Raw genomic sequence first — 25183 nt, forward strand, 5'->3', positions numbered from 1 at the left:
CACCCAATGCTGTTTGCAATCTTTCGGTAACTCTCACTCTCCACTTTGTGTCCAATCTTGGTATCAAAGTGACCATCAACAAGCTGCACAAAGGGAAAGAAAAGACTGATGTCATGAACACACTTGCTACACGACCCCTTTGTCTCTCTTTCATTTTCTCCGAGACACGTGACAATCATAGCACTTTCATCCCCTCAATAAATAATCCCTGAAAGCCTTATGGAGACTACAGAAAGGAAGTATATAGTAAGATTTTATAGAAATAAACATTTGGAAGAAGTAAACAATTCAATGTGTATAAGACTATGTTTTAATTTAGTTTTCTTTGAGAAACATTAATTTTATATCCAAAATCTTTTAAAACATACATGCCCTACTTTCTATCCCTAAAACCTTATTTATACTCAAAAACTAGTCACTGAGCTGGGTTTCACTCCTGATGACAGGTCCCTGGTAACAGGTCCTGAACATTGTCCTTTCATCCCAGAATGAATAGATCTCTCTAACCTGTCTCATTGATAAGCTGTTGCTTAACTTTCAAAAACCTTTCATGTTTTACATTTTGAAATTCTACCCAAGAGCTAGTATATATCCTTGCCATCTTAAAGATAACTGGGACCAAAATATGCAACTTGCTTATTTAACTAACACTAACCAAAATAAGTCCCCATTTAGGATCAGCCACTATAATATAATAGTTTGAATATTTTCTGAACTTTTCGCAAACTAAAAACAAGTCTAACAATCACTTGAAGACAAATTAAGGTAATATTAATACTTTGATTTTTTTTCAACTTTTAAAAAGCTAAGATCAGTTTTATAGATTTTCTTTCTTTCTCAAGTCTGCCTCAGTACGTTTTTGTCACTGAATTCAGTAATTACTGTGTCTTATCTACTATCACCTTAATGTCTATTCCATTAGAACAAAACAGTAGTTTACATCTGTATTCAGAGGAGATACAGATATCTGTATACCAATAACTAAAGAGTTTTATTCCTGACTTAATATGTGATTTAAACTAAGATAAAACCCAGGGAAGTACTAAAATGAGACTATGACAATCCCCAAAGCCAAAGCATTCTCTGTGCGTGGTAGAGGCTCGATGAATATTTATTTAAAACATAGCTGGCTGAGCAACCCACTGTGTATCACTAAGTTCTGCCTGTGTTGGGTTAGCTGGCATTTCTTTTTCAAGTCCTAGACGCCTTGCCTTCTTCCAATGACACCCTATCCTCCAGAGGACGTGGAGGGGCCAGCAGGAATTTTCTCATCTACAAGAAATGTAATAGATGGCCTTAATGTATCACTGTTTAATAATGTGCCCGGCGGCTCTCTTACAGAGAATGAGATTTCTTCTGGAAGAAAATCTGAATCTCTCCAAAGCGCCAGAAACAAAGAACCCACCATGTACTCTGCTTCATGAGAGAAGTTCGTGTGTGCACATGTTTGGATGCAGTATGCGCCACTATTGGACCGCTTACCTGATACTTTAAACAACTGAAAGAAGTGGGACATTAGTTTCCTCTGAGTTGACAATTCTCTAGTGTTGGCAAGGTAGCTGACTCATATAAGCCAGCTCTATCTTATTAGCTGTATTCCATAAACATTTATATACTCCTGATGCCCCATCCCAGACCTGCCAATTCAGATCTGCGAGGAAGCACAGCCCAGGGATCGACTTTTAACCAACTCCCAAGTCACTGCATTCACAATGGCCTAAGAACCTCCATGCCAAGACTCCTTCCACAGCAACAGTCTACCCTTCCCTCCAACATATTCTCCAGTTAATGCACGTCCCTTTGGCAATGATCTGAATGTTGATTTAGCTTATAACTGTAGAATATTCCTTTAAGATTCATTACCTCATGCTTTGATAGTATCAAAAAACAAAGTAATCAGGTAACCTACCTCAAGAATATCTCCTTCTGTAGAATGCCCAAATAGCAGCTTCTGGGCCTCTACACTCCCTGAAGAATAGATATACACCTTCATTCCAGCCTCTCTCCATTTCCTGACTGCCGGAACTACATCTTCAAAGAACCTGGAGGGAAGAATACCAAGTTCAAGTGCAGGAACACATTATCCAGCCAGACAAAAACCAGGCAAAATAGTTGTAAGAAGTTCCTCTGTCTGTGCCCACAGGGTGGCCATGAGAAGCGCCTCAAAGGGACCTCCATCTCCTGCCGATCTGATGAGCTCGTCCCTGGAGGTCCAGGACCACAGTGAATTAGAAGCAACAACGTAGGTGGAAAAGGAAACAGTTTGGGACAGACAGCCCCACTGATGACAGTAAAAAATGATTACAAATAAGGGATGAAATAAAAAAGTGGTTTTTTTAAGCTCCCAAGGAACTCAAAAAAGCAGATAACAATTATATAATCTTTGATGTAATCCAGGACAAAAAAGATTAAATTATGTGCCTTCAGAAAGCATGAAAATGCCTTTACAGGGCACGTGGGTGGCTCAGTCCGTTAAGTGTCCGACTTCAGCTCAGGTCATGATTTCATGGCTTGTGAGTTCAAGCCCCACGCCAGGCTCTGTGCTGACAGCTCAGAGCCTGGAGCCCACTTCGGACTCTGTGTTTCTCTCTCTCTCTCTCTCTCTCTCTCTGCCCCTCCTTAGTTTGTTCTCTCTCTCTCTCTCTCTCTCTCTCTCTCTCTCTCTCTCTCTCTCTCTCTCTCTCCCTCCCTCCCTCCCTCCCTCCCCTCTGTGTTTTTCTCTCTCTCTGCCCCTCCCTAGTTTGCACTCTCCCTCTCTCTCTCGCTCTCTCTCAAAAATAAATAAACATTAAAAAAAAGAAGAAGAAAGCATGGAAATGCCTTTAAAAAGATTTGCTTCCAAACAATTAGAAAAACATTTGGGGGTTCAAAGCTATTATTATCTAATCAGCTAGAAAATGGAATTTCAGTTCTTGAGAACTAAGAAAACCTGAAGTTTTACTCTACAGGAAAAAAATTACGAAGAGACTTGTACCATCTCACATCAGCAGATCAGCAGTGCCTAGCTTTTCTGATTCTGATACTAAGTCCTGCTTACCTGTTCTACAAGGTCTTCCTTATTCGGTGGTGGAAATAATATCTCAGGAGATAGGTAAAAAGAGAAGCAAACAACTTGGAATGTGGAACCAAACATCTTTAAAAGATTAACTAGAAAATGTCAGAGAAGTCTCCTACTAGATAAAACAGTTCATATGTTATACTAATTGAAGGAAAGAGATCAAGTAGTTGAAAACCAGTGTACATAATTATGGGTTACTCTCTGCGTTCTTTTACACTCCCAGAGACAGGACTTTTTCCACATTGCCAATGCAGGACTTAGAAGTCTAAGAGAACTTATTTCAAGTCCCTGGTTCTATAATTAGGGAAACCAGACCAAGAGAAGGAAGGACTCTATCTCAAACATTCTCTCCTGGCTCTACTCTTTTCTGTTTTACAAAGTGAACTAGCAGACATTCCCAAATCATTGGCCTATCCTGAAATTCTAATGCAGCTTTAAAAAGTGTAAAGTACATAAAGGAATGGTATTGCATTTGACAGAAAAGCAAAAGAAATACAACAGCTAGAAGTACACATGAATCTTAGGGTTTACATCAGGCAATGACCTAAAGTCCTTCGTTGAAAGTGTCTTATTAAGAATTTCTTAGGGTGCCTGGGTAGCTCAGTTGGTTGAGTGTTTGAGTTTTGATTTCAGTTCAGGTCATGATCTCATGGTTCGTGGGTTCAAGCCCCAAATCCAGCTCTGCGCTGACAGTGTGGAGCTTGCTTGGGATTCTCTCTCTCTCTGCCCCTACTCTGCTCTTGCTCTCTCTCAAAATAAATAAACTTAAAGAAGATTTCTTAGCAGGGTGCCTGGCTGGGTCAGTCAGTAGAGCATGAGACTCTTGTTCTCAAGACTGTTAAGTTTCAGCCCCACATTGGGTGCAGAGATTGCTTAAAATAAAATATTTAAAAAAAAAAAGAATCTCTGAGCAATACAGGATTCCCGAGTCTCCTTTGACAGGAGTGCTCCCAGGAACACCATAGCCAAGACTCAGGTCAGAGTGATACTTCTGACACTCTGAGTAACCCTAAACGAACACATAAATAAGGGCACCCGTTCTTTCTCTTCGAATGGACATAAAGCAGGTGGTCGAATGGTCCTGAGACACAGCCTCACAGTGCCACCACTCTTTAGTTTAAGGAAGTCACCATCTTCTAGGAAGCTACTTTATTTTATTTTTTTAACGTATTTTATTTTGAGAGAGGGAGCTGGGGAGGGGCAAAGAGACAGACATCTGAAGCAGGCTCCAGGCCCTGAGCTGTCAGGCCAGAGCCCGATGCGGGGCTCAAACCCACGGACTGTGAGATCATGACCTGAGCCGAAGTCGGACACTCAACGGACTGGGCCACCCAGGCGCCCCTAGGAAGCTATTTTAAACTGGGATTAAAAATCCTTCGGCCATCCCACAAAGCCAGCAAGCTGGTCTGGGGCATTTAGTTCGATGGACTGCTTTATCCCGGCTTTGAAACAAACAAAACAAACCTTCACTTGTTAAAATAAAAAGCATGTTGACTCTATCTACTTTACGATCACACAACGAACACTGAACAGAGAGGGCTAGGGGAGACCGGCCGGCTTCGGGGTGGTGAAATGTCTCGAGTTACGTACTCTGCTTTCATGCGTCCAGCTGCGAAAGCCGCCCTCCACATGTGGCCCTGCAGCTGTTTCAGCGCCGTGGTCTTACGGTCCAGAGACATCTGCCAGCACACGTTATCCACCACGGCCTGGATCGTCTGCTGCAGGCCGGCGGCTCCAGCCCCAGACGCAGCAGGGATGGGAACAGCCCCATCCAGGTGGGAATCCTCTTCGGCCTGGAGGTCATAAACAACACCAAGTCTGGCTCCTACTTGTTTTCCAAAGGATGACTGAAAACAAGACCTGAAAACCAAGCTGACCAATTTTCTCCAACTATCGTTAGCACCTAGCACTGTGACAAATGAAAGTGTCTTACGCTTTGGGGGAGGAGAGAAACGATTCCTACAGGAAAGTGGATTATAATTAATAAATTTACATTACCTTTCCTATATTGCTAAAGCTGAAATTTAAATAAAGAGGCACGGTGTACCTGAGAAGAGAGACAGCACGTAATGATAAAATGATACAGTAAGACCCAGTGTGGTCATTCCCTTACTGGGACCAACAAACCAGGACTTTAATTAAATCTGATCATTTTCTCTGCACTGTAATGAACTGAGGAAGAAACAAAGACTATCTCAACAAAATCAGTTTTTGCCTGCAATTCAATGAAAAGAAACTAGTAAAGCAATGTCTGGGACTGGTTCTTTTTCAGTATCTGTCAATCCTGAAGGACTCCTTTTTTCGCAAAAAACAACAACAATAACAACAAAACCCTTAACAGCTATTTAGAACAATGACTCTAAGCAGATGTCCAATGATTTATACACTACAGTGGGGGAATAAGTATGTATGCTTCAACAACAAGAGTTGTGAAATAAGAGGCAGCTGAGAGAGGGGAGTGTTTCAGACTAACCCTGAGCTATCTAGAATATTTAACAAACCCAGGACTCCTTGGCCCAAAGGAAGGGACTATATGCCCAATCCCAAATCCAACCATTAAAACATTTCCAGAGCGTTCCACATTGTCCAATGTAGAAAACTAACTAAATAAATAATAACTGCCAGAAATCACCCTGCACAGCATGTAAGATCTTTGCCACTGAGCCGATTTCAATAAGGAGGAAAAAAAAAAGCAACAGAGGGGCACCTCAGTGGCTCAGTAGGTTAAATGTTTAACGTTCGACTGTGGCTCAGGTCATGATCTCACAGTTCGTGGGCTTAAGCCCCACATCGGACTCTCTACTCTAAATGCAGAGACCACTTTGGATCCTCGGTCTCTCTAGCCCTCTGCCCCTCCCCCACTCGTGTGCATTCCTTCTGTCTCTCCAATAAACAAGCACTTAAAAAAGAAAGAAAAAAAACCCAGGAGTTCTTTCAGTTCCACCATGTAGAAGGGAAAAACGGACTATAAACTGGGGAGAGAAGAGAGCAGAGCAGCACAAGGGACGGACTGTGGCCCAGGTATGAGCGGGGAGACAGGTCTAGAGGGCTGTGGGATGTGAGGCCCCAGGAGCACTGTGCAGGGGGCCGCATGGCTCCCACCAGGAGGCAGAAGAGAGTGGAGAACTAGGTGCCGAGGTGCTGTCACTGGGAGACATTAATGAAAAATGTGATAAGACAGCACAGAACCTTTTGCACACTACCCAGAAAAAGTTCAATTTTAAAACCACATGACATTTTTATGCTTTTGAAATGGCTCCAGAGAGAAGCAACTGTAGAGACCAGGAACTGCCGTGATCTGCGGTGGACTGTGAATTCCTAAGCAGGTAAATCATTGCAATTGCCAGGCCCTGCGAATCCAGAGCGCTTCTTTTTCAATATGCTCAGAGCACATTCTAAGTCTCCCAGCATCCTCCGTTCTCAGACACTTGGGAATGTGGAAGCAATGGAAGAGAAGTGTCCCAACCTGTTTCCTCAGAAGACTGACATCCTGCTGGCACTCTTCTTCTTCCCAATGTGTCTGCAGATACTCCTTAACATTTTCTTTGATGTAAGGAAATAAAATGTCCTGGGTAAACGAGTTAAAAAAAAAAAAGAAAAGATTTAGCTTAAGTCATTTGCATGAGATCAAGTTCTTCAATAATCTCACTTCGCTAGTTGCGGCATGTAAGCCACTGAGAACTACACTGAAAATATGAAAATGACTGCTGTGGATATAGGTGTGAAACAGAAACAGAGACCAAGGAACAAATGAATTGGGATCAAGTCAGCGAACTATAGCTCGCAGGCCAAATTCAGTCTACCTCCTGTTTTTGTAAATGAAGTGGGTTTTTGGTTTTTGGTTTTTCTCTTCCTTTTAAGTACGCTCTACATCCACATGGGGCTTGAACTCACAATCCTGAGATCAACAGTCATATGCTCTACCAACTGAGCCAACCACTCTTGTAAATTAAGTTTTATTGGAACACAGCCACTGTCACTTGCTTGCATTGTCAGCGGCTACTTTGGGGCCAGCCACATCGGCAGAGTTGAATATCTTTAACTAAGACCATATCGTCCACCAAGTCTAAACATTTACTGTTCTACCCTTTACAGAAAAAGGCCACTGACTCCTAGATAGTTGACCATAGGTCCCTGAGGGCAGGGATCAAATACACTTTGCTCACAGCTGTATCATCTGTACACACACAATACTTGGCACATGTCCATGCATGACAAATATAAAAAAAAAGACAATTTGATCACCATGATTTTTTCTTGGTAATCAGACTACCTATAGAATACCCTGTAAGACAGTGATAGGCAAAATAATTCAATAATAAATACCCTGTCAGTAATCCATACATTGGAACCATGATTTCTCTTAGGTCAAAATTTTTTATTTACTTACCACTGAGCCTATATATCTTTTCTTTTTTTAATGTTTATTTACTTTGAGAAGACTGAACAAGTGGGAGGAATTGCAGAGAGAGAGGGAGAGAAAAAGTCCTAAGCAGGCTCCAAGCTGTCAGCACAGAGCCCAACTAGGGGCCTGAAGTCACAAACCGTGAGATCATGACCTGAGCCAAAATCAAGAGTTGAAATTTAATGGACCGAGCCACCCAGGCGCTCTGAGCCTCTGTATCTTTTCAAAGTAAATGTGGTACATTCAAATAAGTTTTTTTTTTTTAGTGTCTACTAGTGGGGCACGGAAAAGGGAATTGAAAAGATAAAAAAAATCAGAGTCCTTTTTCTCCATAAGTTTAGAATCCAGTCAGGGGACATGAGGATGGCAAACAAACAAACTTGTAATATGGGGCGAAGGGTGAGAGAAGCAGAATATTACCAGAATGCTGTTCAAGTCCAGAGTGTCATGACCTGCAACAGTCTCAGCAATTACCAGGATTTTCTAAATACTGTATTTTTATAAAAAGTACAGAAAAACTAATACACACTATGAGTGTAGACCCGAAGTATACAATTCAGAGAAGGTTTTACATTTTAAGGAAAACTGTATAATCAAGATGAACTCAATAAGTTTATTGGGGCACCTGGGTGGCTCAGTCAGTTAAGCATCCAACTTCAGTTCAGGTGATGATCTGGAGGTCCATGGATTCAAGCCCCACATCAGGCTCTGTGCTGACAGCTCAGAGGCTGCCTGGAGTCTGCTTTGTATTGTGTCTCCCTCTCTCTGTCCCTCCCCTGCTCATGCTGCCTTTCTCGCTCTGTCTCAAAAATAAATAAACATTAAAAAAAAAAAGGGAGGGGCTTGGGGGGCTCAGTCAGTTAAGCATCCAACTTCAGCTCAGGTCATGATCTCATAGTTTGTGAGTTCAAGACCTGCATTGGGCTCTGTGCTGACAGCTTGGAGCCTGAAGCCTGCTTCGGATTCTGTGTCTCCCTCTCCCTCTGCCCCTCCCCTGCTCGCTGTCTCTTTCTCTCAAAAGTGGATGAACATTAAAAAAAAATTATTTAGGGGCACCTGGGTGGCTCAGTTGTTTGAGATCCAACTCTTGATTTTGGCTCAAGTCACATTCCCAGGGATGTGAAATCAAGCCCCACATCAGGCTCTGTGCAGAGAGCATGGAGACTGATTAAGGTTCTCTCTCTGCGCTCCACTCTATTGCTCACATGCTCTCTCTCTAAAAATATAATTTTTTAAAAAAGAAACCTGTTGGGGTGCCTGGGTGGCTCAGTCAGTTAGTCCTCTGACTTCAGCTCAGGTCAGATCTCACGTTCGTGGGTTTGAGCCCCGCGTCAGGCTCTGTGCTGACAGCTAGCTCAGAGCTCAGAGCCTGGAGCTGCTTCAGGTTCTGTCTCCTTCTCTCTCTGCTTCTCCCCCCTCTCACGCTCTGTCTCTCTCTGTATCAAAAATAAGTAAAACATTAAAAAAAAAAAAGAAATCTGTTTATTTAAACTCATTCACTTATTTTTCTAACGTTTTGATTATGTTTGAGGGAGCACAAGTGGGGGAGGGGCAAAGAGAGAGGGGGACAGAGGATCTGAAGGGGGTTCTGCACCAAGAGCAGAGAGTCCTATGTTGTCGGGGCCGCCAAGTTTTCTGTCTGCCTCAGGCAAGGATTATCACTCCCGTTGAGTGAGCCAGTAAACAAGATTTGCATCTGGAGGCTGGAGATTGCCATTTCCTGGTCAAAATAACTTTGGCGACTGTCTTGCTGAGCTAGACGTGAGTGGCCAAGGCACACAAAAGATCAAAACCGTATTCAGTGTTAGTTCTCCATCCCCCAAGATTGCTGAGGCGCTTCTTTGATATGCATTCGACTCTGTAGCCTGCCTAGGTCAGCTTGCCTTGTCTTCCCCCCCTGAAGACTATATAAAGAACAGTTCTTTGAATCAACGCTCTCTTTCGCCTGATCGGAGAACCGTGAGTTCTGTCTTTACTCTTTGCGTCTCCCTCTCCTGCCCCCTTTTTCTCTCCCTCCCTCAGGAAAAGGACCCGCGACGATTCCCCGCCCTGCCGGTCGGGGCGGACGAAACAGGTACCACCGATCGCCCGGGCGGCCCCAGCCATCGGGTTACGACAATTGGTGCCTCAACGCGGGGCTCAGTAAAGTAACACCCTGAGCATCGGGTTACGACACTATGAGAACTATGAGATCATAACCTGACCCGAAGCTGGACCCTCAATTGACTGAGCCCCCCAGGTGTCCCTCATTCACTTATTTCTTTACTCAAATATTTACAGAATGCCCCTTATAACTTCCAATTACAAAATAAATAAGTCACAGGGATATAAAGTACAGCATGGGGAATACATTCAATAATACTGTAGTAACTTTGTACGGTTATGGATGGTAATTGAACTTATTATGGTGATTGTTGCCTAATGTAAAAAAATGGCCAATCTCTTTGTTGCACACCTGAAACTAATATAATATTGCATGTCAACTGCATTTCAACAAAAAAGAGAAAAATAAAAAAATAGTGGGGCTGATGTGTGTACCTCTCTTCATAACACATTACTCATATTTCACCTGGCCTAGTAAAAATAAAGAAGTCATTCAATTTTGCTTGTTCTCACGTGGCATTCCAGTAAGTAATGGATCATTCAGCAGATTCAAAAGCATACAGTGCAATCAAGCAAATTGTTCAGCATACTTGACAGAACAGCCTTGTTTAAGCTCAATAAAAACTAATTCCTGACCTAAAAAAAGGAAAATGAAGAGCTGAAATTGACAGCTTGCTTTTTCCACAAGAGACTCCCTTTACCATACTGATCTACTTCTTTTCCTTAAATACTTGGTTTTTCCATCGTGCCCTACATCGTGCCCCACCGCATCTCTCCTTTCACCTACTTATTTCTCCCCCACTCACTCACTGTAGCAGGACGGCAGGACGGCCCCCTACTCAAGACGCTACAGAAAACTGGGGGTGCGCACACAGCCAGTCCTCTCCTAAGCGTGTATCACAGACAAACTCCAACACAGGTGCACAAAGAAGAAAGTTAATAAATGTTTACTGTAGTACTGGCTTTAATAGCAAAACCACTGGAAACAATCTAAATCTTTATTAGCCAAAGAATAAACTCCAGTATATTCTTTCATACTCCAAAACAACATAAAAATAAATAAATACATAATAAAAATTAAAAAATAAAACAACACAGCAGTTAAAAACTCAATGTACTGAGGGGCACCTGGCTGGCTCAATTAGAAAAGCACGTGACTCTTGATCTTGGGTAAGTTTGAGCCCTATGCTGAATGTAGAGATTACTTAAATAAAAAAATAAAATACTTAAAAAGAAAATCAATGTACATGAATATAAACTCTAATGTATACACAAAATTCATAAAAAATGAGAGGCACTCAAGAGTTTCACTTGTATTTATAACGTTTTATTTCTTTCGGATCTAAAGCAAAAGAGCATCAAAATTTAATAAGATTTGTGGTGGGTGCACGGTCATTACATTAATCCTTATTCTTGCTTATTCAAAATGTTGCACAATTAGAAAGCCAATTTTGATCCTTCATCCTCTGCTTGCTTCTTTCTCATTTTGTCATCCTCCTCCAATGTCCCTGTCTCCATTATTCCTCAACTCCCAAGCAACTGGAAACACTGAGGGACAACTATTGGGTTAGATTCAGGGCCTCCCAGTAAAAGTACCTGAAAGGTATAAAAACAGATACAATGCTATACTACTTTGTGCTTCACAAAGCCCAATTTCCTATATCCAGCTTTACTGATCCCAAGAACAATTTATGCGGAGCCTGTGAATCCTGAGAGCCTAGGTCTTTAACCTCCCTGGGAGAAGAGAAGAGTACGGACTCTGGGCAGTTTGCCAGGACGGGGTCCTACCTCTGCTTTTTACTGCCATATTCAATTTACCTCTCTGAGCCTTAATTTTCTCACCTGCTAAATGGGAATGATAATACCAAGCAAGGTCAGTGCAGTAATTAGAAATACTTGGATAGATAGAAAGCACCTAGACCTTACCACTTTTCATATTCTCCAGCGCAGACAAACATTTAAACTGGGCAAGGATCACCTCTGACCCAAACTGAGTGACAAGTAATAGCAGAGAAGTTCTCTGCGACGAAATCACAAGCACAATCAACTCTTATGGAGGACCTAACTATGTGCCGGACACCTCTGATAACAGTTATGCACCACAGCTTCTCCTCCGTGAACTCACAGAAAGAAAAGGTGTAAGGTTTCAAACAATTTGGAACTTTTAGAAAAGCTTTAAAAGTTAAAGATTACTGCTCACCCAATTTGCCCCTTTCCTCCAGACATAAAACTCCCCTCTGCAGTAAGTATGCACGCAAAACTAGGCAATCAAGGCAGAACTTAGTATGACATGTAGAACATCAAGACCACCTGGGTTGACATGTTAGCAGACTTTTATTTTAGTGCAAAAGTCTTATTACATTCTCTCAAAGTACATGGTGCCAATAACTGAACTGTGAAGATTTTATCCTGTTCTTTCAATATACTTTTTGAGCAATCTATTTGGTCAGACAAATAAAATGCCTTCAAGTTGTGTATTTTTAAATAGTCAATAATTATATCGATAATATATGCTGTGATAACATGTAAGAAAGCTCTAAAAATAGACTTCATAGAGCTAGTGCTTCTTGCCCAACGCTGGCCATTGAACATTTTCAGGCTTTAAAAGTAATTCCAGAAAGAACTGTAATGATAAATGTTTTAACTTCAGTCACAATCCATTTATGGGTAATTTCAGAATATTGTAGCATGAAAACAATGCTGCAGTAAACTCAGGATTCTACAAATGTGTGAATATTTTTAGTTCACCAGGCACCGAAGGGGCTGTTATGCTCTAGTAGTACAAATAACAAAAAGCCATAGAACCAAATGAGAGTATTTGTCTTTCAGGCGACTATGATTAAATTCCACTAAACGCTGGAGGGGATACTATGCAAGCAGCAATTTACAGTACTCTACACAGCTCAATGGTAGCTTTCTGAAAAAGCTCCATTAAGGCTCCTTAAAGGCCACAAAATTTCTGAACATCTAATTAAAGAAGTTGCCTCATCAATGTTTAGAAGTTCAAATGTGGATTTGCTTTATGGTCAAGCGGCTGTGTTAATAAAAAGGTCATAAAATCAATAAAAATAAAATAGTTGCTATAATGTTTACTCAAGTCTCTTAGGAAAATGGGTAATAAAAAGGTAATGGGTAATACTTGGAGTACAGCTATTTAAAGAAACTATTTTAAAAGCCTTCCAATGAACCACATAGTACAACAAATGATTTAAAGTATTTGAGAACTTAAGAACTGTTTCAGCCAGAAAATTAAACAACATAAAGGCAATACTTGTAGGCTACTATTTTTCTATTAATCTCAGAAGATAAGAAACAAAGGAAAATTAAGTGGCTTGATGGACCTTAAAAACAAATCACATTCTCTAAATAAGAAAGAAAAGAGGTTACAAATACAGAACACAATCCCATTCTGGCGAATAGCTAATGCGCAGACAAAACAGAGGGGAACATGGACATTTACGAAGGTTCTCACTGAGTCAGGAGATGACAAGGAAAAAAGACTGATTTTTTTTTTCATATCTGTTTTCTGCAATGACAGTGTATAATCTTTTTTTAATTGAGATATAATTGACATATATTAGTTTTGGGTGTACAACAGTGATTTGATATATGTATATAATACTGCAAAATGGTCACCACAATAAGCCTAGGTAACACCCATCACCACACAGAAATTTTACCTTGTGATAAGAACTTTTAAGATCTACTTTCTCACTTTCAAATATACAATATAGTCACCATGCTGTACATTATATTCCAGAACTTACTTATTTTATAACTGGAAGTCTGTACTGCTTGAACACTTCCAACATTGGGAATTTACCACTTCTTGGAGTGGTCCATGCTACCTGCTAACAGCTTCAGCAGTGGCGGTATTAAAATTGCTGGTTCAATATCCTTCCTGAAGACTATACTAGGAACTACCAAAAGTTCAGTGCTCTGGCTGCTACATGGGGCCACCGGACCTCAGAAATTTTAACTTCGGTGTCCCTATTGTCAGTGGGGTAGGGAGGGATGTAACCATTCCCCTTTGAAAGCAGAAGCCTTTAGGAATGAACATTAGATTTCATTATCTGCATTCGAAATGATTAAATGTATTGCTGATTTAAAAAAAAAGTGTCTTCTAAATCCCATTAAGGAAATTAAACTGTAATTAAAGAAAGAGAAACTATAATTAATTGCAATGAATCACTCCACACAAGGGAAGGTTATTGTTACAAGGGGCTCATAGCTGGGATAAGGTTTAAAAAAGAGACACAGAGACAGAATTATCAGTATCTCATGAATTTCAGAGAAGGAAACCTGCTGGCTAGAGTCCTCCCCCAAAACAGAAGGGAAAGGAAAGGAACTGACACTTAGCTTTCTGAATCTACCTACCATCCCTGATGGTGACCCCTCTGGATACATAATGAAGCTTAGGTTCAAAAAGGTTTCCTTGCTGGTACAAAGCAAAGGCACAATTCAAACCCAGGCCTATGAAATCCCAATGTCTGAGTCTACCCAGCTCTGTGGGTAGATGACATTGGGGAGCACTACTCCCTAGGATCACCCACCTCCCTGGGGATCATGATATTCTCTACAGATATTTCTAATATACCTTTGGTTTCTCAAAGACTTTTGTACAAACAAAATGAAAGATTTGAGGGGCACCTGGGTGGCTTAGTCAGCTGAGTGTCTGACTTAAGCCCAAGTCAGAATCTTGCGGATCAAGATCATGCGAGTTCAAGCTCCGCACTGAGCTATGTGGACAGCTCAGAGCCTGGAGCCCACTTCAGATTCTGTGTCTCTCTCTCTGCCCTCCCCTGCTTGCACACTTTTTCTCTCTCAAAAAGAAATAAACATTTAAAAAATTAAAAAAAAAAAGGAAAATGAGAGATTTGAGTTCACTGGCAGTTTTATAACATTTCCAATAAAGAGCAGTAATAATATAAGTAGTTATCTATAGTCAATCTTTAGTGACCTCATCTAATTTCATGATTTCAAATACCAAGGATCTAATGAGCTTAACTGAATCTGCAGTGACTTAGAGCCACACAAGGTCCAGCTCAGGAGTCAGCCAGCCTCTTAGAGCATACAAGAGAATTGCCAAACACTGGCCTGCCTATGGCTCCTCTCCAAAGTCCCACCCAGGTCCCACTGCTGGGATTACCACTACTTTCCAAACTATGTGTCTTCGTCTCTTTCCTCAGTGAAGGGTGTTAGCTCCACACTTCTTAGACTTAAGGAAAGGAATATGTGGGGCACCTGGGTGGCTCAGTCGGTTAAGCGTCTGACTTTAGCTCAGATCATGATCTTGTGGTTCATGGGTTAAAGCCCCACATCAGGCTCTGTGTTAACAGCTAGCTCAGAGCCTGGAGCCTGCTTCAGATTCTGTGTCTCCCTCTCTCTCTGACCCTCCCCCACTCACGCTGTCTCTCTCTCAAAAATAAATTTAAAACATTAATAAAAGTTTTAAGAAAAAAAAGAAAAAAGGGATTTGTTAGGTCACATAATGAATCATCAAAAGAAAAAAAATCAAGTTAATGAACCCCTCATATACACACCCAGAAGACAAGGGATCTTTTTTTGTATTAAAGTCTTTGAAAAGAAATCCATGTTTCTGAAATAGAACCCCCTGGGAAAAGGTCCCAGGAGGCTCCAGGAGGGCCTCTAAGGACAGGGCTATTGACTATGCACACATTCTTTAGAGAGGTGACAGAAAACTGGGTACAACAGGCTCACCAGGGGTTGCCTGCCACCCACCTCTAACCCGTACCTACACCAAAGCCAATTTTGAAAACTAAATGAGTTATTATGAAAATCAAAAGTATATACAAAAATAAGCTTTTACTATAAAAAATGCCTTTTTTTCTTTAGTGAAGGGGTAATAATGTTGGGCATAAGCTGTAAGAATGGAAAATTTTAAGAATCATCAAACAGGGAAAGACTTCTCAGAGCTGAATACAGGATATCCATAGAAAGTTTATCTGAGCAAGATCGAGGCCTACCTACATATTTAAAAAGTGAGAGTTATATGTTATAATTGGTGCCTTTTTTGGACTTTATTAGACTACATTTATTTCAATAATATCAATTGCTGTATGCATAGGAAAAAAATCAGAAGGAATATTCACTAAATCTTTAGCAGTCATCTGAGTGGCAGGAGCGAAAGGAGACATTCACTCCCTAATCACCATATTATACTCTCCTGTAATGTTTGCAATTTATAACAAGCATGCATTATTTTGAGGGAACCTTGGGGGAAGAAAAACACACTTTCCTCTATCCTCACAATAACAGATACAAGTTTCCATAGCATAATATATTTAACTTTTTAACTTAATTTTTCAATGTTTATTTATTTATTTTGAAAGAGGGAGAAAGAACCAGTGGGGGAGGGGCAGAGAGGGAGACAGAGAATCTGAAGTAGGCTCTGTGCTGACAGCAGTGAGCCTGTAGCAGGGCTTGAAGACAGGAACCATGAGATCATGACCTGAGCCAAAGTCGATGCTTACTAAACTTGAGCCATCAAGGCGCCCCAATCCCACAGCCTTTTAACTTAATTTTAATTGTTAATAAAATTTCTACCTTTCATGATTGTAAAAACAATTAAGTAAACTCTACCCCCAACATGGGGCTTGAACTCATGACACCAAGTCAGAACACTGAGATCAAGAGTCACATGCTCCTCTGACTGGGTCTGCCAGGAGCCCCTCTTTCATAGTATTTAATGTCCATTTTTTGCTGACTTCTTCCTTTGGACCTCTAGGTTTTAGAAATGTTGGATCAATGAAAATTCTAATGTCACTCCAGAAACACTTCAGATAAGTTACATGCTGCTCAAATAAGGTAAAGTACCACCCTGAGGAAATATGAAATACCTAGGACAGGGGTGCCTGGGTGGCTCAGTCGGTTAAGCATCAGGCTTCAGCTCAGGTCATGATCTTACGTTTCGTGGGTTCAAGTCCCGCATCAGGCTCTGTGCTGACAGCTAGCTCAGAGCCTAGGGCCTACTTCAGATTCTGTATCTCCCTCTCTCTCTGACCCTCCCCTGCTCACGCTGTCTCTCTCTGTCTCTCAGAAATAAATTAAAAACATTAAAAAATTTAAAAATTTAAAAAAATAAAAATGAAATACCTAGGACAGCCAAGGTAGGGAAAAACTCAGTCCCAACCCTACCCATGACCAGGAATGTTTTATGCCACCATCACAGAGCATGTGCTGAATGCCTATGTGTGTTTTTTAATTTCTAGGTTTTAGAGTGTAATGGGCCCCAATCAATTCATACATACAAGGCTATGCTATATAATCGTAGACCATTACCCTAATAACCTACCAGGCTTTCCATCTAAGAAATAAGTAAACTAAACAGTTGCTATTAAAATTTAAAAAATAAAAAAGAAAAGAAAAGAAAGGCCTCAGTCTCTGTCCAGGAGGAGGTCTCAGCATTGCTGGGAGACAGGACAAATACAACACCAAATACAAACCTCCAAAAGAGGGAGAGGACTCTGAAATTCCTGCTCAAACAAAAGTCTTTTGAGAGCAGCAGCACATCCTACCTCTGTATTACCACAGCCAAGGACAAGAAATAATTGTTTTAAGTTAATGACTACATGGAACCAACCTGCAGCTGGAGAAGAAAAAGTATTACACTCTAGGCTGGAGGAACAGTGGTGGCATGGAAGGGCGTGACCTGAATGGGCATACTCAGCTAGAAAACGTGTACAGGAATAGGGGATAGGAAACTGGAAAACCCTGTTGACTGAAGTGCAGGAGTTGAAACTTTCTTAGCCAACAGGAAACCAGAAAGGATTTCCATGGTGTAGAGACAACCTATTTATGTACCTGTCCTCCTTACCAGGTTCCATGAGGCTGACGGCTGGGTCTTAAGGATCCTGGATCCTAGCAGAGGCTGGCATATGATTGGTATTTAAATAAACGTGAGACAAAGGAAGGAAAGATCATACAAGTGCAGTGACACAAAAGGTTCTAGAGTAAGAGACTAGAAACTCAAGCCAGTGGTGCTTTCCATCCACTTCTTGATATACTCAGACCCAATACAGTGATTCTCCAAAGGCTCTTCCCTTTGTTTCTGGTTAAATTGACAAAAATCCTCTCACATACCAAACATGGGTAGATGTCCCTTTTGGAAACAGAATGAAGCAATGGAGAAGGTTTGGGGGAATGTTAAGTAAACCACACAAGAGCTACTTGTGAAGACAGGCCTGCCATTCCAGTGCTCCCACAAATTCTTTGAGATTAGACATACTGGGTCTCGTTCATACCCTATTTTTGACTAGAGTCATATGGAGCAGAAATGGAGAAAAACATGGTGGAGAAAATTTGTGGAGGAGATGGATTTCAGTAATGTTAGTTGCCCCTTTTCCTTACTGAATCATTACAAGCACTTTCTGTATCCCTTAGTCTGATACTTCTTGCATTATCATCAGTATTTCTACAGAGCTTTATAATTTTGAAAGGCTTCTGCATTCCATTTCATTCAGTCTTCATCACCACCTTATAAGCACACCAGATCCTACCACCTCATCCTTGCAGGTGACAAAGCCTAAATTCAGAAATTGAATGAAGACAGGGAACATGACTCAACTGCAGTTACTGGTGTCAATATAAACAGCACAGGTAGAAGGAAGTTTCTAGTTTGCTGTCCCTTGAGGGCTGTCTTCTTGCCAGCTTCATACTGAGGGCAGAATGGGTCTCATACACTTCTCCGTGCTAAAAACGTTGATATTTAACCAAAGTTGGTTAAACAACACAAGCTCTCTTCCCAGAAAAACCGTAAAATTAACATAGCAGTTTTATGAGAAAGAAATATCAACTTCAACATTTCTCAATTATCTTTTAAAATACATTGCTGAAATATAAAAGAACGTGTAAGAGTAAATTACAAGCATCAGTAAACAATTAAGAATACATTAGCCATTTCTAAAAGTGTTTTAACCTAAAATATATTTCAAAAAAATATATTAAACTATCACTAGGAAAAGTACATAAGCAGGATTATGTTTTTAAAGAGAATCAAGGAGCAATTGGTTGTCTCAGTTGGTGGAGCGTTCAATTCTTGATCTTGGGGTTGTGAGTTCAAGCTCCACATTGGGTATTGAGATTACTAAAAGGGCGCCTGGGAGGCTCAGCTGGTTAAACGTCCATCTTCAGCTCAGATGATCAAACGGTCCGTGGGTTCGAGGCCTGCGTCGGGCTCTGTGCTGACAGCTCAGAGACTGGAGCCTACCTCAGATTCTGCATTTCCCTCTCTCTCTCTGCCCCTCCTCCACTCACACTCTGTCTCTCTCTCTCTCAAAAGAAAATAAACATTGAAAGATATTTTTTTAGTATTCTTTTTTTTGTTTTTTATTTATTTTTGAGAAACAGAGAGAGACAGCACGAGCAGGGGAGGACCAGAGAGAGAGCGAGACACAGAATCTGAAACAGGCTCCAGGCTCTGAGCTAGCTGTCAGCACAGAGCCCGGCGTGGGGCTCAAACCCACGAGATGAACCATGAGATCATGACCTGAGCTAAAGCCGGACACTTAACCGACTGAGCCACACAGGCACCCCAAAAAATGTTTTTAAAAAATAAATAAAAATAAAATAAAATCTTTAAAAATAAATGAGTAAATAAGTAAATAGAATCAAAATTTGTATCATTTTAATCTCGATCACTTGCTCTCAATGGGTATCTGCTGGGCAGCTGGGTGGCTCAGTCAGTTGAATGTCTAACTCTTGATGTTGGCTCACACCATGATCTCAGTGGAGTAAGCCCAGAGTCAGGCTCTGCCCTGACAGCACAGAGCCTGCATGGGATTCTCTCTCTCCCCCCTCCCCCGCTAGCATGAGCATATGCACACACTTTCTCAAAAATAAAAAAAAAAAAAGGGTACTCACTACTTCAAATAAATATTATTTATAGGATCAAGGATTTGTCTGTTTAATTCATATTTTCTAAAACATAGGTTTAGTTTGAAATCTTTTCTTTCCCTTAGTCTAATTCAAAACCTTGCCAAATACCTCACTCTCTAAAGGTGAAACTCCAGCCCTTAAATAATGTCTTTACCAACCTCCATACCAGCACAGTCCTTAAACACCAACACAATCTTTAAAACAAAAACTGTCAGGGTTGCTTGGGTGGCTCAGTCGGTTGAGCCTGTCTTCGGCTCAGCTCGTGATCTCACAGCTTGTGAGTCTGAGCCCCACATTGGGCACCGTGATGACAGCTCAGAACCTGAAGCCTGCTTCAGATTCTGTCTCTGTCTCTCTGCCCCTCCCCTGCTCACACATAGTCTCTCTCTCTCTCAAATATAAATAAATATTTTAAAAAATAAGAAAAAACCTGTCAATCTTAAAGAAAACATTATAGATTGTATCCAACACCATTAATGATAAATTTGAAAACAAAAGTGGAACCAATATAAATTCTAATTCCTTTGTAGCCTAGAACCAGTAAAGGCATCTATTAGAGATATCTGTGCTAACCAAGCATAGAAGAGGGGAAAATTCTCTCACCTTCAGATGTCCATATCCTAAACCTCAAAACCTGTAATTACGTTACTTCATATGGCAAAGGGACTGTAGGTATAATTAACTTAAGAGTCTCAAGTTGGCAAGATTATCTTTGGATTATGTGGTTGGGTCTGATGCAATCACAAGGGTCCTTATAGGCAAAAGGAAGCAGGAAAGTCAAAGAGAGAGAAAGACTGGTCCGAAGATGCCATACTGGGGACTCTGAAGACAAAGGAAAGGCCCATGAACCAGGAAATGTGGGCAGCCTCTAGAAACTGGGAGTGGCAGGGAAATTTTTCTAAAATTTTCTAAAATCTGGGGTGCCTGGGTGGCTCAGTCGGTTGGGTGTCTGACTTCGGCTCAGGTCATGATCTCAGTTTGTGGGTTCTAGCCCCACATCAGGCTCTGTGCTGACACCTCAGAGCCTGGAGCCTGCTTCTGATTCTGTGTCTCCCTCTCTCTCAAAAATAAATAAACGTTTAAAAAAATTAAAATTTTCTAAAATCCTCAGAAGGGACAGAACCAGCCAATACCTTTGCTAACTCAGTGAGATCCATTTCAGAGGTGACCCTCTAGAAGTGAAACATGGTAAATCTGTATTGTCTTAAACCACCAAGTTTCTAGTAACTTTGTTAAAGCAACCACAGGAAGGCACTATTTACCTGCCCCTCTGCCAGGATACTTGAAGGCTATCATACGCAGGTCCCTATTATACATACACACTCAACTAAAGAAACATTTCAGTGTACTATCTAGTTACTCCTATAAGTACACATAACTCCTTGCTAATAATTCTACTTGTCCTTTAAGAAAGGGGCTTTTGCTTTACAGTTCAGTTCTGGAAGACGATTTGCAAAAAAAAGCTGGGGAAGTGGCCACCTGTTTACACCTTTGGGGATGAACAGGCTTATCGCATTGACCTTGTTCTCTGACATACAGCCTTACTGATCCATAATCAACTTGCTTAACCTCTAAGAGGCTGTGATTCTGTTAATGATGAAAGACCTCCTCTAAGTCATCTATACACTTGCCTGGTCTGCTTTACCATATCAAATGAGCCATTAGAAAAGAGCAGGGCTAACAGGACTACACATAAGCAGAACTTGCAAATTTGTAAGACACCTAAATACTTAAAGTGTAGTACCTGGAGCAGCAGCAGCACCTGGGCACCTGTGAGAAATTCAGCACCGAGTCCCACTCCAGATCTTCTGAACAGGAAACTCCATTTTAGGGGCGCCTGGGTGGCTCAGTCGGTTAAGTGTACAACTCTTGTTGGCTAAGGCCATGATCTCATGGTTTGAGTTCAACCCCTGCTTCAGGCTCTGCACTGATAGCATGAAGCCAGCTTGGGATTCTCTCTCTCCCTCTCTCCCTTAACCTCACTCGTGCTCTCTAATAATTTTTTTTTTATTATTTAAAAAAGGGGGGGGTGGTGCTTGGGTGGCTCAGTTGGTTAAGCATCCAACTCTTGGTTTCGGCTCAAGTCGCGATCTATAGGTTCGGGATTTTGGTCCCTGAACTGGGCTCTGCACTGATGTGATGTGTGGAGCCTGCTTGGGATTCTCTCCCTCCCTCTCTCTCTGCCCCTCCCCTGCTTGTGTGCTCTCTCTCTCAAAATAAATAAGCTTTTAAAAAGTTTTTTAAATAAGTAATTAAAAAAAAGAAAAAAAATAGCAACTACATTTTAGACAAGTCCCTAAATTATTTGTATACACATTCAAGTCTGAGAAGCACAGATAAAGAGTCTGTAGCAAGGGTACCCATCATGTCCCACTTAATTTATTTTAGGGACAAAAATCCCAATCAGGTTCTTATTTTCAGTTAATGGAATCTTCTTAATTACCCAGATTTTATTTTCAAGCACAAAGTTTTCCTAAGGCATAAATGAAAAACATGCTCTCTGCCCACTATTCCCTAATAAGATTTGTTGGGATGGCAGGACACAATACTGATAAATATATATATTCATTTATTTCACAAAGTTTTTTCAAGGGCTAAGCATTCATTAAACATCCACAGTAGCCTTATGAAGTAGAGATCCACACCATACAGCAGAGGAAATACATACCTAGACTCAGAGACATTAATTAACTTGTCACAAAACATTTGGGAGAAGCCAGAATACTAGTCCAGACCTGTATAGTCTCCAAACCCATCCCTGTAAATACTACTATTACACTGTCAATCCTCATTTGTCGATTCCATACTTACAAATGCTCCTATTCACAAAAGTTTATTTGTAACCCCAAAATCAATACTTGCTGCATTTTCCTGATCATTCAGAAACAGGTAAATATGCAAAGTGGCAAAAATCTGTAAACAGTTGATGTACACATTCCCCACACAAAGTGACAATGTGCCTTGTTTCACCTCTCATAATTTAAACAAGTGTCCTTTTCCGGGTCTATTTACAGCCATATTTTTTGCATTTTGTGCTTTTTGTTGGTGATCCTGCAGTTCAAAATGGCCCCCAAGTGAAGTACCGAAGCGCTGCCTAGTGTTCCTAAGCACAAGAAATTGTGATGTGCCGTAGGGAGAAAATACGTGTATTTAGACAGGCTTCACTAAAGCATGAGTTACAGTGGCACTGGCTGGGAGTTCAATTGTTAATCTATCAATAATATATATTACGTAAGGGAAATAGAAACACACATAAGACAAGGTTACTATTGATCAGTTCACAGAAATGCTGTGACAGAGGCTCACAGGAACATAACCCTGTATTTCCTCTAGGGGCAATGATTCATTAATTGCTAATATGAGATTCTCAGTGACTTTATAGAACATAACTATGTCAACTGTTGTTCTGTGTGCGGATTCAACATGTAACAACAGGAAAGGCACCAAATTAAAGAGTATTTTCAGAAATAAGAGGATAATTTTCTCTAAATTCAGAAATAATTGTTGAAGGGCCCTGACAGGATAACCACAGAGACAGGTGACAGTGTTATTTCATAGGCTTATAGACTAAAAACACTGGAAAAATACACTGTGCAAAGTCAGAAAATGAATATTACAACACCATCGACAAAAATCAAGTGGTGGCTCCATGGGCATACACATTCAATGGGGCAAGGGAAGAGAGTATAACAACTTTTGTTTATGTTAATTATTTTTAAAAAGTTTTAATGTTTAATTTATTTTCGAGAGAGATAAAGAGAGGTAGGGGAAGGGCAGAGAAAGAGGGAGATAGAATCCAAAGCAGGCTCCAGTCTCTGAGCCATCAACACAGAGCCCGATGCGGGGCTTGAACTCACGAACTGTGAGATCATGACCTGAGTTGAAGTGGGATGCCACCCAGGGACCCCTACATTTTTTACTTTAATCTCATCTTCAGATTCCAATGTGTTTTATTATACCCTAATTATGTATATACAATTTATAAATTCTATTGCCCATGCCTGCTCCAATTCTGCTGATGGTGTACATTACCAAAAACTGTTGGGAGATCAGCACTGTAAAGGATCAGAAACCAGTACTTGAAACAAAATCCACAGGCATGTGCCCCACAGTGAGGGGCAGGCCCGGAGGTGTTCAGGATCCAGAAGCCCTGTGAAGATCTAAGGAAAGCTGGGCTCTACAACTGCCCCCAAGTGGTAATGATCCTCACACAGGATATCCCTCCAGGCATCAACTTATAAGAAATTAATTAGTTGGTTTCGACATTCACTGCATGATCCCATCTAGGAACTCCTCTTGTTCTAGATATTTGACAATGCTAGGACTCAGAGAAAATAAGATACACTAGCTGGTAAATAAAACCATTGTTTTTTTGTTGTCCGACACCTACAGGCTGAGGCATGCCGTGATAGAGCAGCAGAGCAGCAGGCTGTCCAGAGAACACCACTTCCCAGACTGGGAGGAGTTTAGGAAATTCCATGCGCTATACTCAACTGTTAAGCGCTATCTTAAATATTAAATAGTTAAGGTACATCATATACACATTTAACTCTAAGTGCTTAGCCAAAAAAAAAAAAAAAAAAAAAAAAAGGAGGAAAGGAAAAAATAACCAGAGCCAGTGCTGGCAATGTGTCTGTTATTCCACTTAATGGGGGTGTTCTGTTGCCCAGTGAACAGTCTCAGTTCCCCAATGTCTCTTACAGTGTGAGTGGCTCATTATGAGATCAATGTGTGACACAACATATTTTTCATTTATATCACCTAATCCCAAACCAACTACTTCCTCTGACGCTAAAGGGAAGAAGCAGGCATATGTTTCTACCCTAAAGGAAAAATGAATGTATGATTTACTGAAAATGGAAATCAGTCTCTACAGAGGAATGAGTTCTAAGGGTCTTTCAAGAGCAATTTTGACAATACTCAACTGTCAAGTACGTACTATAGAACCAAATCTCCATATAAAAGATTCAAGTATAGCTATTATGGTTCGAGGGTTCACTCCTAAACCTATCACCAAAAGGTAGTATAAATTGAAATTTTTACCATATCCTTTTATAATACTTCATGTTGATGAAAGTGCTCTCATATCAACTGTGTCATTTAACACACACAAAAGCCAAGCAGAGACAGGAAACAAGCACTGTGGTTCCCATTTTATTGATAAATGCAATAAAATAAAGAGTAAAAGTTTTTGAGACAGATGATCTGGGTTCAAATCCTAGGTATAGTAGTGGTTCAATTTTTAAGAACCTTAGTTTCCTATCAGTAAAATGTAGACAGTGCACACACCCACCAGAATTTCTGAGGATGAGTCAAGTATACAAGTTACCTGCATACAGTACTCAGTTTTTGTTTCCACAGAAAGTGGGGCTACACGTTCACACCCCTAATGTGACTAAAAACGTTCAAAGTAGAGAAAACATCACCTGATTCCTACCTCCATCCTCAGAGATTCAAGAATATAATTTAGTATTTCTTTAAAAGGTGTTGAAAACAAAAAACAAACCAAAAAAAAAATCTTCAAAAGATTAGTCTGACATAGTCTGCAAAGTTTTTTTGTTCAAGTAAATTTGTGAAATACCACTCTCTTGAAGATTTAGAAAGCATATACATGTGTGTGTATGACAGAAAGGCTCTGAGAAGTTGTGCAATGAAGAAACCTAGTTGAGAATATGTATAGCCTAACATTTCCCAAACATGCATTTAATAATGGCATTGCA

At 40.7% G+C, this 25183-nt stretch overlaps 1 protein-coding gene across 1 annotated transcript in view; it reads right to left on the reverse strand.

Annotated features, from left to right (window-relative positions):
• ENOPH1 (enolase-phosphatase 1) overlaps positions 1 to 25183 on the reverse strand; it is a 33377-nt gene that overhangs the window by 4307 nt on the left and 3887 nt on the right. Inside the window, exons 2-5 of the mRNA XM_029951640.1 lie at positions 6525 to 6626; positions 4649 to 4851; positions 1910 to 2042; positions 4 to 83 (exon numbers count right to left, since the gene is read on the reverse strand). Coding sequence (XP_029807500.1) covers positions 4 to 83; positions 1910 to 2042; positions 4649 to 4851; positions 6525 to 6626 — 518 coding nt within the window. The remainder of the gene's footprint in view (positions 1 to 3; positions 84 to 1909; positions 2043 to 4648; positions 4852 to 6524; positions 6627 to 25183) is intronic.

The sequence above is a fragment of the Suricata suricatta genome, chromosome 1 (genome assembly GCF_006229205.1).
Source record: "Suricata suricatta isolate VVHF042 chromosome 1, meerkat_22Aug2017_6uvM2_HiC, whole genome shotgun sequence".
NCBI classification, from domain to species: Eukaryota; Metazoa; Chordata; class Mammalia; order Carnivora; family Herpestidae; genus Suricata; species Suricata suricatta.